At 41.8% G+C, this 15,399-nt stretch overlaps 1 protein-coding gene and 1 pseudogene across 3 annotated transcripts in view; one reads left to right on the top strand and one right to left on the bottom strand.

Moving 5' to 3' along the window:
- Positions 1–2,410: 2,410 nt before the first annotated feature.
- The window catches only part of LOC148085271 (NLR family CARD domain-containing protein 3-like), a 29,196-nt gene continuing 16,207 nt past the window's right edge, over positions 2,411–15,399 (top strand). For 2 of the 3 annotated variants that reach the window (XM_087783442.1, XM_087783444.1), the window contains exons 1-4: positions 2,411–2,536; positions 11,335–11,425; positions 11,494–11,628; positions 14,812–14,946. In XM_087783442.1, coding sequence (XP_087639568.1) covers positions 2,497–2,536; positions 11,335–11,425; positions 11,494–11,628; positions 14,812–14,946 — 401 coding nt within the window. In that variant the 5' untranslated portion in view covers positions 2,411–2,496. The remainder of the gene's footprint in view (positions 2,537–11,334; positions 11,426–11,493; positions 11,629–14,811; positions 14,947–15,399) is intronic. The other variant, XM_087783443.1, reaches the window with a different exon arrangement.
- LOC148085272 (uncharacterized) lies at positions 9,276–10,535 on the bottom strand (annotated as a pseudogene).

The raw sequence follows: 15,399 nt of genomic DNA on the forward strand, positions 1-15,399 counted from the left end.
AAAAAAAAGTTTGGCTCCCCCCAGTGTCGAAATAGTGTATCTGCAATTTCATCGAATCTTCTTCCAGGTGTGGATTTGTTGATTAAACAAGGTAACATATCTTGTTGTTTATTTCATGGGAACTTGAAAAAGGTATTTTAACGTGTTTTTTTATTTTTATCATTAATGTTAATATTTATCCATTTATAATGATTTTTGTGTCGTGTTGTGTCCTTTTCTAATTAATAAAATACAAATAAAAATCCTTACTTGTTGTTCTTAGTCTGGTCAATAAGAAGTTTGAGCTAATCATTTAAATTGAGTCTATTCATTTGTCCCATAGAGAGAATTTGTCTTCATCAAACTTTGCAAAAGACAATGAGCACGACTTTAACAACAACTATAGTGACAAAGACGATGTATATGAATGTTGTTACGCTGTGTATGCATGTCAAGGTAAGTCTATTGACAGTAGTTTGCTGGGTTAAACATATATGTGTCGTGTATATATGAATGAATAAATGAATGAAAGATTGTTTATTTCGGGCACTTCAGTTTAAATCATCAACATCACACTTCATCTTAATTCACATTTGACATGCATGACCCGACAGGGAAAAGCAGGAGAAGCCAAAGCTTATCTAGTCCCGCCCCCATAACCCTCAGAATGAAATCATAATCATATCTTATACTTGCGCTTATTTCACTTTGGCATAACAGATTCTTGTTACTTATGACACTTTGACATAACAGGAGATGTCACAAAGTCACCAATTGGTCAGATCGACAGAGAGCTAAAGTCCAGTCTACTTATAATATGTTGGATGGTGTGAGAGGCATTTTTTATCTTATTCTTCCTTTTCTTCTGCATCTTTCTCGGTGCTCAACTTCACCATATCCTCCCGAATGTTGGCTACATCCTCGCAAATTGTGGAGATGACAGAACACATCCCGACCACAGCACTCTGTGTAGCTGTGTTGTCCGCCCTCACACCGGTTTGCTCGGCTGCCATCTTTCTTGTTTTCAGATATAGAGTGAAGATCCCACATCAATCATTTCAATTGAATGAATGAGAATATGTACAGGTCCTCCACATCCTCCACATCCAATGCAGCAAGGCACACGACTCTCCACTTTTGTCCAGGATGTAGCCGGACATGAAGGTCCCGTCCGGGCACGTACGTTCACCAGAACCTGCACGCCGTGTTGAAAACACTCTGTCAATGGCATTCAGTGACCAGCTTAGTGAGTCCATCGTGAACCAATAGATTGTCACTAGAGTGTGGATTTACAGGACTCTGAGACGATCACGCACAGTAGTGTCACAGTCTATTAGACCCAGTTTATCTTGACTTTCACGAAACACATTATGTGACATCCTGTGACGTACAAACTGTCTCAGGTTTCTCAGGCTCAACTCATTGTTTGGTTACAGAATGTTCTTTTGTTATCCTCCCGTCTCAACACCATGTCTGCTCAACTTCTCTGACCTTTATCAGCCATCAAGTATCATTCTGTACCGGTCAATGGTTGAATTTTTAAACTTTTTCTTGAAGACATTAAGTGTTGCTGAATGTTCATTGTTTGACAATTAAAGTAGTCTGTATCCTCTTTTGTCTGAAATTCATATTTACTCCAAGATTCTGTTTATTTTCTTTGTCATGAAAGATCTTTTGCACGTCACGAGGTAGGCTTTTGTTTGCGGCCTTGTACATAATTAGTACAGTGCGATATATATCAAGTCATGTGGTTTAAGACTGTTGGATTTTATTTATAACTGATTTGTGTGTGCCCTGTAGCTGGTGTAACGTTAGATTCGCAGAGCTCTTTTCTGATGTATTAGCAAGGATTGTGTGGAACACTTGTATGTATTACCGTTTTTACTGTGGCGGACTTCAGTAATGCATTTTTCTGCGTCCCACTTGATAAAGACTCACAGAAGATATTTGCATTCACATACCAAGGAACAGCAATACACCTACACCAGATATGCGTCAAGGCCACTGCAACGTTTTTCCACACTTTCCAGCATGGGTTTAAAGTGTCCAAATCAAAGTTACAGTGTGTCCACTCCTCTGTAACATTTCTTGGGAGAATGATGACGAGCACAGGTCTCACACTCACTCCTAATCAAAGGACCACTATTCTGTCACATCATCTGTAAAAGTTGCAATAACAATAAATGACTAAACAGAAATAACCATTTGTAGAACCATGGTTATGAAGATCAAGGGGTTCATCTTGTGTTTGGGTCAGTCTGAACAAGGAAACTAGAGATCCTCTGAAAAAAAAAAAAAAATTGTACTTTTAATTCCCTGCAGGAGAGAAATGAAAGCACTTACATAAAAAAATAAATATTGACAATGAACCAGAACACAACGCTTAGTAACAGTCTAACAAGAACGACCGGTTTCATACTTTTATTTCAGTCTCACCCTTTATACCAGCGTCAGAAGGAGTTGATCAGTGTCTTGTTCCATCAGTTCTGGTCAGAAGAAGCTGAATTCTGCTCCAACATGGACCTGAGACCACAGAGAAGAAGAAAGCTGCAGACAGGTCAGTGACTCTCTGACTCTCACACAAGTCAGCAGTTGATGAAATGAAATGAATCACAACGAGACAATCCATGTTGATGTTTTCACAAACAACTGCAGCTAAACCTAGAAATGATGACACAGAAAATCTGAATCTCACCACATTTAAACACCTGACATCTGCGTGTGTGAGTGTCTGTATACTTTGTATTTTTGTGTGTTTGTGCATGCGAGTATTTGTTTTGTATGTATATTTGTGTCTGTGCTTTAATGTGTGCGTGTGTGTGCTTGGGTGTGTTTTTGTGTTTGCATATTTGTTTAACTTCCTGATGAGGCAGTTGTGAAGAATCTAGTCTTTTTCAACCACTGTGAGTAATTTGTCTATAAATATTCTTTATCAGCAAATAATAGACCATTATCGTGTGTCTGTGCTGTTGTGGTGACTGTAAGTAAGTAAGTAAGTAAGTAAGTAATATTTATTTATATAGCGCTTTTCCAGACCAGGGTCACAAAGCGCTTTAACAATCAAAACAATACTCAAAAAAGTATATACTTTAAAGATCAAGATAATACTGAGAACAACACAGGAGTTCCAGAAAATCAAGGAAAAGCCTGAACAAATAGAAATGTCTTAAGATGTTTCTTAAAGGAGTCAGTAGATCCATCAAGCGCAAAGAGAGAGGAAGATTGTTCCAAAGCTTAGGAGTAACAGCCTGAAAAGATTTCTCTCCTCTGGTCCTGAGCCGTGTGCGAGGAACCATAAGTAGATTCCGTGAGTGTGTATTGTTAATATAGACCAGAAGTACCTTATAGCCGGTCACAATCTACCGGTCGAGTCGAGACATAATAAAATATGATATAAGAAAATAGAAGAGAATCATTCGGCGCAATTCCTTTATATGACGTGCACATCAGTCAATCGGAGCTCTAGTCTCTTTCAGTGTGTGCAGCAGATTTCATATGTATCTAGAATAATAATGGTGTGAAACTTGACTTCCTGACAGGTTTGAAGGTGTTCTATGTACATATTTACTGCTCATATCCGTGTTTATCAGAGACACATTAATATCAATATTGATCGAAGATAAACACGTTTGTAGATACACAAGTGGATAATAAATTATTTGCAAAGTTAAAAATAAGTTTCTCATTCACTTAATTAATGATCTTTATTTATTGCAACATGATGCATATGGAGTTGTTTCCAGGCATTTCACGCAATTTGGAAAAAAGGAGAAGCAATAATAAGTAAGTTAAAATTTTTGATTTTTAAAGATCTTTCCAGACCAGGGACACAAAGCGCTTTGCCAATCAAAAACAATACCCAGTTAAAATATATACTTTTAAGGATCAATACACGTAAGAAAAACACAGGAGTCCCAGAAAATCAGGGAAAAGCACAAATAAGAATCTTTTAAGATGTTTCTTGAAGGAGTCAGTAGATCATCAAACACAGAGGAAGATCGTTCCAAAGCTTAGGAGCAACAGTCTGGAAGGATTTTCCTCCCTTGGTACGGTTGTCTATGCGCAGAACCACTAGAACCTTATCATCAGGAACAATAACCTGAGTTTCAGTTATGTCCAACAGAACCTTGAGGGACTCCACACAACAGATGATTCAGACCTTGTTTGATTGGCAGATACACTGAAACTGCCCAGAAAGGTATTGTGACAGAGACCCAGACAGGATTCCCTGCAGGAGAGAAATGAAAGCACGTACAGTAATTAAAATCTTGACAATGAACCAGAACACAAGGCTTGGTAACAGTCTAACAAGAAAGACCGGTTTCATGAGTCACAAGCTTTTATTTCAGTCTAACCCCTTATAACAGCGTCAGAAGGAGTTGATCAGTGTCTTGATTGGTTTGTTCTGATCAGAAGACCAGTGACTAATTTGTCTATAAATATTCTTTATCAGCAAATAAAATACCATTATCTTGTGTCTGTGCTGTTGTAGTGACTGGGAGTGTAATCATGTAAGTGTGTATTGTTAATATAGACCAGAGGTGCCTTACAGTCGGTCGCGATCTACCGAAAGAGAAGCAATCAGTGCAATACCATTCATGTGACGTGCACATCAGCCAATCAGAGCTCTCTTCTCTTTCAATGTGTGCGCAGCAAATTTTATATGTATCAAGAATAATAATAGCGTGAAACTTGACTTCCTTCCAGGTTTGAAGGTGTCTTATGTACATATTTACTGCTCAGATCCATGTTTATCAGACACTTCAAGTCTTCTCTACGAGAGTCACAGACGTTCTTGTGAAACAACATCACGTCAGTTATATCAAAGTGAAGCTGCAGAATGAAAGCAGCTAAAGCCAGTTTCCTTCATATGATCACGTGATCGGAGATATATCTTTAAAAACACACTTATATTAATACACCATCACATAATAACTAGATGCAAAGAAAACACTTTCATTTTAAAAACATAGTAAGAATAAGTGCAAGTGTTGAGCAGGTGAGCCACAAATTCTAATGAAGCTCAGAGACAATCTGACTATCATCATCATCATCATCAATTCACTTCAATTCAATTTTATTTAAAGTGTCTTATCATAACAAAGTTATCTCAAGACACTATACAGTTGAAATAAGACTACAGTTGATTAAGGAAAAATAGATCCCAGCAATTCAACAAAGAGCAAGAAACAAAACACTGTACAGTGAGCAATGGCGAGGAAAAACTTCCTTTTAGAAGGCAGAAACCTCGAGCGGAACCCGACTCATTGTTGACGGTCTGCCGCTTTGACCGGCTGGGAGGAAGGATGGGGGGGTAGACAGATGGATAAGGAGAGGACTGAGGGAGGATATAGTGAGAGAAAAGAGGAGAGTGTAGGAGGGTCCATGGGGGTGCTGAAGAGAACTCGGGATCTGATGACGTGGTGAAGATCCTGGATCAGCAGCAGCTCTGGAGGTGGATCCCTGGATCAGCAACAGCTCTGGAGGTGGATCCCTGGATCAGCAGCAGCTCTGGAGGTGGATCCCTGGGGCTCCGGGAGAGAAATAAAAAGGTGTGGGTTTGGGACAAATGTAGACAATACACAGGTATACAGACTCCGGTGACGGGTGAAGATATATAGAGGGGAGAGGGGGGGGGGGGTTGAAATAGCCAGGCCAGAGGGCACATACCTAGCACAGCAGATCCAGACACAGGGGCCCAAGCCGCGGCAGGAACCCGTGGGAGACCAGGACCCGGCAGGCGAGATAACCACCAGAGCCGACCCCAAACACCAGCGAGAAGGCGGACCACCACCGGGGGCGCGAGAGGGCGAGCACAGGCGAGGACGACCGAGGAAGCAGAGAGGGGGAGGCACCAGGCGCAGGCACCGGGGCAGAGGGGCAGCCAGAAGAACCAGTCAGGGGATAGGGCCCCGGGGGGGCCAGGCCGGGCGACGGAGGACCCCCAGACCGTCAGGCCGCCAACAAGTCCATAGCAGGGGACCAAGTCAAGGAGATGGGGACCCACCACAGCAGCGGCGGCGGAACCCCCCCCAATACCCTGCGGACACGGCCAGCAGCCGGGTTGAGTGCCACCGCATGAGCCCGGGGGAGCAATGGCCAGGCACCGGCCCAGGTCCCCCGGGTCACAGGGGGGCCACGGTTGTGCGGGCAGGGCGGGGGCAATGGGGCCGCAGCCGTCCGGGAACGGCCCCCAGTCTTTGAACTGTAGACCGTCCCCAACAGCCGCAGCCCACCTCCCCATGAGGGAAGTTTGGGGGGCCAGCAGTATTCGATGGGCAGTCCACGGTCTCTAAGGTGCCGGGGCCCCGCCCATCACACTTACTGACCCCCAGCCACCGCCCCCACCCACCATGCACCACCCAGGGGGACAGCAGCACTTGCATGGGCGGTACATGGTCACTACGGTAACATGGGTCCGCCCAATGCCTCCGCCGTCCCCCCAATGCGGCTCCCCCCCACCCGGGAAGCCCCCGAAAGACCGACCAGCCCGGCCACGAACCCCCAGGACCAAGGGCTACAAACCCCTCGACCACGGCACATGCCACACAGGGCGGGTAGAGGACCACAGCCACCGCTGCAGCAGACACCCACCCCAAGACAGGCCCCCCACCACAGACCAGGCGAAGCCATCGGGGCCGGACGGTCATCCAGAACACCCGGCCAGCCCCAGCCCCACCCCCGACGGGTCGGCGTGACCAGCAACCCCCCAGCCCCAGCACCGCCCCCAGCGCAACCCCCCATCCCTGGCTCCGAATCTACATTTAGAGATTTGTGGTATAACTAGTAGATCAGAGTTTAGGGATCGTAAGGTCCTTGAGGGTTGGTAAGTTTGGATTAAATCTTTAATGTATGTTGGTGCTAGACCATGTAAGGCTTTATAGGTTAGGAGAAGGATTTTAAATTGTATTCTAAATTCTACAGGAAGCCAATGTAGGGAAGACAGTACAGGGGAAATGTGTTCGCGCCTCTTAGTCTTAGTCAGGACACGAGCTGCAGAGTTCTGAATGAGCTGAAGAGTTCTGAGAGACTTTTTAGAACAGCCTGACAGAAGAGAGTTACAATAGTCCAGCCTGGAGGTAACAAAAGCATGGATGAGCTTCTCAGCAGCATCTAAAGGAAGGAAATGCCTAATTTTTGAAATGTTACGAAGGTGGAAATAAGCAGTCCGTGAGATTTGTTTTATGTGTGAGTTAAATGATAAGTCCTCGTCAAAGCATACACCCAGATTCTTTACAGTGGTGCTAGTAGCAGGAGCAAGTCCATTTTGTAAAGCTAGATCATTAGTTAATAATTGTCTGAGATGTTGCGGACCAACTAGTAAAACCTCAGTCTTTTCCGAGTTCAGTAGGAGGAAGTTTTTGGTCATCCATGACTTGATATCTGTGATACAGGACTGTAATTGTGTTAGCTGAATTCTTTCATCTGGCTTCATGGACAGGTAAAGTTGGGTGTCATCAGCATAACAGTGAAAATGTATAGAGTGTCTTCTAATCAAGTCCCCTAGTGGGAGCATATAGATTGTGAATAGTATTGGACCAAGGACAGAACCTTGTGGGACACCATAGCTGACCTTAGTGTGTGTCGATGAGAGGGGGTTGACATGTACATAGTGCGTTCTATCCGACAGGTAAGATTTAAACCAGTTAAGAGCAGTTCCACGAATGCCTAAATGGTTTTCTAGCCTCTGTAGAAGGATTTGGTGGTCGACAGTGTCAAATGCAGCACTGAGATCTAGAAGAACAAGAACTGAAACATGGCCCTGATCAGAGGCCATCAGTAGGTCGTTACTTACTTTTACCAGGGCGGTCTCTGTGCTGTGGTGTTCCCTAAAACCAGACTGAAACACCTCAAATTGATCATTGTCCTGGAGATAATCACAGAGCTGACTCGTTATCACTTTCTCCAGAAGTTTTGAAATGAATACTAGATTAGAGATAGGCCTGTAGTTAGTGAGGACCTCTGGATCGAGAGTGGGTTTTTTAAGCAGAGGTTTAATTACTGAAACTTTAAAAATCTGAGGCACATAGCCGGATGTTATTGACAGGTTAATAATGTCAAGTATGAAAGTGCTAAGTAAGGGGAACAGTTCTTTAAGTAGCCATGTGGGAATAGGATCGAGAAGACATGTTGTGGACTTTGAGGAGGAAACAACCTGGGACAGCTGTCGAGGACTCGCTGGTAGAAAGGAGTCAAAGTATGTATCAGTCATAGTGTCTGTGACCGGTGAGGCTGCACTGGTTGAATTAGACGAATCTAGGAGGTCTTGAATCTTTCCTCTAATAGTTACAATTTTTTCATTAAAAAAGTTCATAAAGTCATTGCTACTGAGATGAGGAGGGATGGACTGCTCAAAGGACTGATGGCTCCATGTCAGCCTGGCTACAGTACTGAATAAGAACTTGGGGTTATTCTTATTTGCTTCTATAAGTGATGAGTAGTAGCTGGCTCTGGCTTTCCGAAGAGATGCCTTGTATATTTTTAACTTATCCTGCCAGTCCTGGTAGAATTCATTATGTTTTGATGAACGCCATTTCTTCTCTAGTCGTCTACAAACCTGTTTTAATTTACGTGTTTCCTGAGTATACCAGGGAGCAAGACTACTTCTGTTAACAGCCTTTTTTGTTAGTGGTGCGATTAAGTCAAGCGTATTGTGCAACGAGTCTGTAAAACTGCCCACAAAGTTATCAATGTCTGGGTGACTATGGGTAGAATTTCTTGACACACTGAGGCTAGGCATTTTACTGAGCACAGAGGGAATTATTTCCATAAACTTGGTAACGACACTTTCAGACAGACATCTTTTGAGAGTGCTCCTGTTCTGTAGACTTGGCTCATTTAAAATGAAGTCAAAGGTTATTAATTGATGGTCGGAAAGAACTGAATTTTGAGGAGAGACAATAACATTTTTAATTTCAAGTCCGTATGCTAGGACAAGGTCTAATGTGTGCTTAAAGCAGTGAGTTGGTTCATGTACATACTGAGAGAAACCAAATGACTCCAGGATAGAGTTAAACCTGTTAGCTAAGCTATCATGGACCATATCAACATGGATGTTAAAGTCACCAACAATAATCACTTTATCTGATTTAAGCACCAGGCTGGTCAAGAACTCAGGGAACTCAGACAAAAATTCAGAATAAGGTCCAGGGGGACGATAGACTCCAACAAAGAGAAGTGACTGACCTGATCCCAAGGTTGTATTAGATACGCTAAGTATAATACTTTCAAAAGAGTTGAAATCACATTGTGGTCTAATAAAGGTTGACAGACATGAGTTGATGATGGCTGCGACTCCACCTCCTCGACCAGAGCGTCGAGGGGCGTTAAAGTTAGTGTGGCTGGGTGGTGTTGATTCATTTAAAGATACGTAATCATCTATAGACAGCCAAGTTTCGGTTAATAATAAGAAGTCAATGGTTTTATCTGATATAAGTTCATTAATTAGTGCAGCTTTTGAGGACAGGGATCGGATATTCAACAATCCACACTTAATTCTCCTGTCCTCTACAATGGTAGTATTTATTTGATTTAGATTTATTTGAATTAGATTATCTTTAATAGCTCTTCTACTGACATTTTTACTTGGTTTTATTAAGCGGGTCAGATTGACCCTCTCTATGTGGTTAGAGGTGGGTGGCTGTTGTGGGAGAAGGGCAGAAGAGTGTGGAAGACTGCAGTTCTGCCTTCTGATCTGTGCTCTGAGTCACGTTACACTAAAACTGTCAACACTGCCAGACAAGAGAGATGCTCCTTCCAACGTGGGATGGATGCAGTCTCTCCTAAGCAGACCAGGTTTTCCCCAGAAGGTTTTCCAGTTGTTAACAAAGCCAACCCCGTTTGCGGGGCACCACTCTGACAACCAGCGATTAAATGATGAATAGCGACTAAACATATCATCATTGGCCATATTGGGAAGGGGTCCAGAGAACACTACGGAGTCCGACATTGTTCGTGCAAATGCACACACCGACTGAACGTTTACCTTGGTGACCTCCGAGCAACGTAATCGGATGTCTTTGCTGCCGACATGAATAATTATCTTACTGTATTTACGTTTAGCTTTAGCCAGCAGCTTTAAATTTGATTCAATGTCGCCCGCTCTGGCCCCAGGAATGCAGACTACTCTCGCTGGCTTCGCTAGTTTAACGTTCCGAAGAATGGAATCGCCTATGAACAGAGCAGGTTCCTCGACCGGTGACTTGTCGAGTGGAGAAAATCTGTTCGAAACTCTAAGGGGTTGGTGGTGCTCCGTTTGGCCGGGAACTATTCCTCCCTCGAACAGTCACCCACAGACCCTGGTTTCCCGGCTGCTCGGGAATTGCTGGATGACTACCTGCTAGGCTATGTGGCTGTGCACTGTCTACCTGACACTGGCTAGCTATAGGTTTAGCTTCGACAGCGCACAACCGGCTCTCTAGTTAAATGAGCTTCACCTCCAGTCTAGCTAACAGGCTACACTTTACACAACTAATGCTATCTCTAAAGGAGGTCGAAGCGTAACTAAACATCTGACACACCGAGCAGGAAAGAACAGAGGAGGGAGAGGGAGACATAGTGAGGGGAAAGTTTGACGAATACGCTCACCGGGAAGTTTTCCAGACTTTTCCAGAGTCCACGGCCCGATTCGACTTTGAAGGATGTTGGTCCAAAAATAAATGTAGATGTTCACGGGTGCTCCAGAAATAAGGCGAACAAAAAGAAAAAAAGATTGTTCTGCTTGGAGCGAGAGAGACGCTGCACGGTGCTGCACTACGATACGACAGGTGATACGACAGGCGTATCATCATCATCACTACAGTGCTTTAAGTTACTGATTTACAACAAGCAAGCAGTGTAATAGCCTGTAATGACACGTCTGTACTGAACTAGAAAAAAACAGAAAGCAGAAGACTGGAGCTCCAAGCAGCCTATTGTTCTCCTTCAATAACTGCAAGCAGGTGGAGCTGATGAGATGGTCTGGTCCTTCAGGTGAGTGCCGACAGGAGGGGTTGAAGAAGAGGGCTGGACTTTCTTTAGGAAGATTTGTTCTAATGGCTCAAAAACAAGGACCAAGACTGAGATCCCAGTGTGGACAGAGATTTTACCGAGCAGAGAAGCTGCTAATGCTGGATAGTGGACGCCTCGTTTCATAGTTCCATCTGCGTCTGTGGATAGAAGATACCTCTGCTGAGGAGCAGATCTGTCTGACCTGACACTAACCCTGCCTGTAGAGGGTGCAGAACATGTGAAGTAAAATCAGTTTTCTTCTAATGAAAACAGGACATTATGAAACTATTGATTATAGTTTTTACACTATGAGGCGAGAACAACTTTTGGTGTTGACAAGAATCTCATGAGTGTGTTTGTGTGAAGGTGAAGACTCTGCTGAGACTCATGGTGAGGACAGAGACTCCTTTAAATACCCTCAGTGTGAGGAGCACGATGAACAGACCAGCACTCAGAGGTGAGACAAGGACCTGCAAGATTGTCATCCATGTATTCATTCTCAGTTGATCTACTTTCGTGTTCAAGATCAAAGCAGCAGCAAAAACCTGCTGGACCTGGACCAAGATCTGGACCAGAACCCTGCTGTGTGTCTCTGAAGAGTGATGCTTCAATGTATATAGGGATCGACTTCAGAGGAAGTGAAGAGTCTCCAGGTGTGAGGTGAGAGTCAACAAGTGTGAGTCTACCAGGTTCATACACACATTAAACCAGAGAACTTTACTTCACTCACAACACCAGCAGGGGGAGACGAAGACACAATTAAAAACCTCATGGGTTACGGAGCTATTTTTGTCTCACTAATATTTGTAACTGTTCAGAGGGTGATCTGCAAACATTCAATGGTTGCACGTGTGTTGTGATATCCACAAATGTAAAATTAATATTTGTAACTTTCATTTTGTATTGACAAAACATTTGTACTTGTAAATATGTAATTTTAATGTACAAAACAAAAATACATTTGTAAAACTTCTAAAAATTCTGTGTGTGAAAGTACAAAGTGATTTATATTTACCTGTTGTTGTTTGTTATATATATATATTTTTTTTCACTTATTCATTTTTGTTCAGTGTTGAAACATTATTTATATATTTTTGCCATTAGCCAACAACGAGAGGCATCATTTTAACTAATAATTAACATTACAAAATAGGCTTCCTCTCGATTTGTTTCTTTTTGTTTATCAATAATTTATATTCTCACATAATTGACACCAGGTAGTTTATTATGAAGAATGTTCTACCTTAGAATTGTTAAGATTTGTTAGACTACTGTATTATTAACTTACAGAGTAGAATGTTGTTGAGGCTTGTTAAGTGTCTTTCTGGAATTCCAAATTTGCATTAAAGTCAGTTAAAAGTGTGGAGTTAAAAACACTGGTTGGTTCTAGTCATGAGCCATTCGGGTAAATGATGCCATCAGCGCATGAATTTGAAAAAATATCGGGGGCTTCGTAAACACAGACATTTCTTTCACGCTTCACTGCTATCATAATGTTCTGTCATTAAACGCACTACAAATCTAGCGTCTGATGGTTTGACTGTGATCACGGAAGTGTCGGATAGTTTTTAATTGATGAAGTTCAGACATTAGCTGCCTGTTAAATGTTTGGAAGAGTTGAATTTCAATTTCTTTTATAGATACATTTATTTCAAGTCTGTCTGTCTTATATTAATGGCTTGTAAATCTGATCATCTGGCCTCTTAAAAAAGCTTTAAATGCTCCCACCTCACTGAAGCAGATGTCTGATCTGTATTATTTTCAAAATAGATATCAATCTGTGTATCAACAAATCTTATGAATTCTGGGTCTCTGAGCCAAGTTGCCTGCAGACGCCACCTTGGAGTTTGGTATGAAATGTCTGGGAATTTAATGGAAAAAGAACTCGATGCATGGTCTGAAATAATTATACTATCATACCAACACCTGGTGATCATATGTTGTAGATCTGCCTAAATTAAATAATAATAAATTCTAGAGAATGTTTGATGGGTGCTAGAATAACAAAAGTACATTCTTTGGCTGGGATGCAGGCTCCTCCAAATATCTATCAGGTTGAAGTCATTTGTAAATCGTAGAATTTCCTTTCTTGTTCAAGCGTGTGAGGTTGCATTTCCAGAAGATTGGTCTAATTGAGGTTGAATAACACAATTAAAGTCACCCCCAACAATAAAATGTCCAGTCAGATTTGCCAGTGAAAGAAACACATTTCTAGAAAAAAAGGCAGGATTATCATTATTAGTCTAATGAACGTAAACTAAATTAAATCTTTTAGAAAAAAAAACGTCACATTGAATCATAAGGTATCTGATATTGTACCAATGTGATGACTCCTCTCACCTGAGAGCTGAAAGAAACAGAGAAACCTCCTCACCCATCTTGTTCTCACCCTTTCTACATCCTCCTGAGTTATATGCGCGTCTTGAAGAAAAAACAAACTCCACCGATGCGCGCCTGCAAGTCCAAACAATTGCAAATGTTATTCATGTAGTTAGCATCGACAAACCTAATAAATGTGAACAATGTCAAAATTCAATCATCTGTCGGTTTCTGGTTACTGCCTTTCTTCTCCCGTACGATCTGCTCCGCTGACGTGACCGTGTCGAAGGTGTATCTCTTCCCAGAGAGTGTAACTGGATGAATAATTCCATAGTGTAGATCAGGGAATGAAAGAGACGCCAAGTCTTTCTTCACCTGGTCGAAAACATTATCTTAATGAGCTGACATGTCTGGGAAGAACAGGAAATTAAGGTTTTCGATGAGTATGGGACCCTCTCAGTCTCGCTGCTTTCATGACTCGAAGCTGGTTTGCTGGTGCACTCTGGGAAATGTGGTTCTTTCACACACTGAGATTCAGCTGAACTATTATTAAGAAGTGAAATTGGTCTATACGATCTGCAACTAGTGGATGCTTTTACCAGGTTTTAATAAAAGAGTAATTATTGTAGTGTTTAGCAAGATAATTGAGGGACTCCTGAAAAAAATCTAAAAGGGGTGAAATCAACTTATCTTTAAATATTTTATACACTTCAATAGGGATTCCATCAGACCCAGGAGTTTTCCCACCTTTCAGGTTAGAAATTGCGTCAGAGATCTCATGAACTTGCAGGTCCTCGTTTAATGTGTTCTGTGAGTTCAAATCCAAGAATTTCAAGTGAGTCAACGGAAGTATTTTTGTAAATCTGGAGCCATGTTAGAATATTGGGATGAATATTACATTTTGGTAAAAATCTAAAAAGCTTTCATTAATCTCTTTTGGATTGGAGGTTGTCACACCGTTATTCAACTGGATTGAGTTATTTGATCTTTCTGCTTGTGCTCGTTTAATTCACCAATCTAGTATCTTCTCTACCTTCTCACCTTGATCATCGTAAGACTGTTTTAATCTCATTAAACTTTCTGTTTCAATATTAGTTGACAGAAGATTGTACCTATTTTTTAATTAATGAAGTTCAGACATTAGCTGCCTGTTAAATGTTTCAAAACGATCCTCTGTGACCTCGATCAATTGAAATGGCACTGACTTGTGAACCAATGTGTTGACTCCTCTCGCCTGAGAGCTGAAACAAGCAGAGAAACCCCCCAACCATCTTGTTCTCACCCTTCGGTCATCCTCCTGAGTTATATGCGTCTCTTGAAGAAAAACTACCTTTATGATATTTCTCATCACCTGTTTTAGCTTGACAAGTTTATTCAAGCCCTGCACATTCCAAGAAGAACATGTAAATTCAATGGTCATGTCCAAGTGTTAATAATATAGTTAAGTTGTTCAGAGGTGAGACAAGGACCTGCAAGATTGTCCTCCATGTCTTCATTTTCACTCATTCTACTTTTGTGTTCAAGATCAAAGCAGCAGCAAGAACCTGCTGGACCTGGACCAAGATCTGGACCAGAACCCTGCTGTGTGTCTCTGAAGAGTGATGCTTCAATGTATATAGGGATCGACTTCAGAGGAAGTGAAGAGTCTCCAGGTGTGAGGTGAGAGTCAACAAGTGTGAGTCTACCAGGTTCATACACACATTAAACCAGAGAACTTTACTTCATTCCTAACACCAGCAGGGGGAGACGAAGACACAATTAAAAACCTCATGGGTTACGGAGCTATTTTTGTCTCACTAATATTTGTAACTGTTCAGAGGGTGATCTGCAAACATTCAATGGTTGCACGTGTGTTGTGATATCCACAAATGTAAAATTAATATTTGTAACTTTCATTTTGTATTGACAACACATTTATATTTGTAAATAAATAATTTTAATGTACAAAACAAAAATAGATTTGTAAAACTTCTAAAGATTCTGTGTGTGAAAGTACAAAGTTATTTATATTTACCTGTTGTTGTTTTTTATAGTGTTTTTTTTTTTTTCACTTATTAATTTTTGTTCAGTGTTGAAACATTATTTATATATTTTTGCCATTAGCCAACAACG

The sequence above is a fragment of the Callionymus lyra genome, chromosome 2 (genome assembly GCF_982586985.1).
Source record: "Callionymus lyra chromosome 2, fCalLyr1.hap1.1, whole genome shotgun sequence".
Lineage (NCBI taxonomy): Eukaryota > Metazoa > Chordata > Actinopteri > Syngnathiformes > Callionymidae > Callionymus > Callionymus lyra.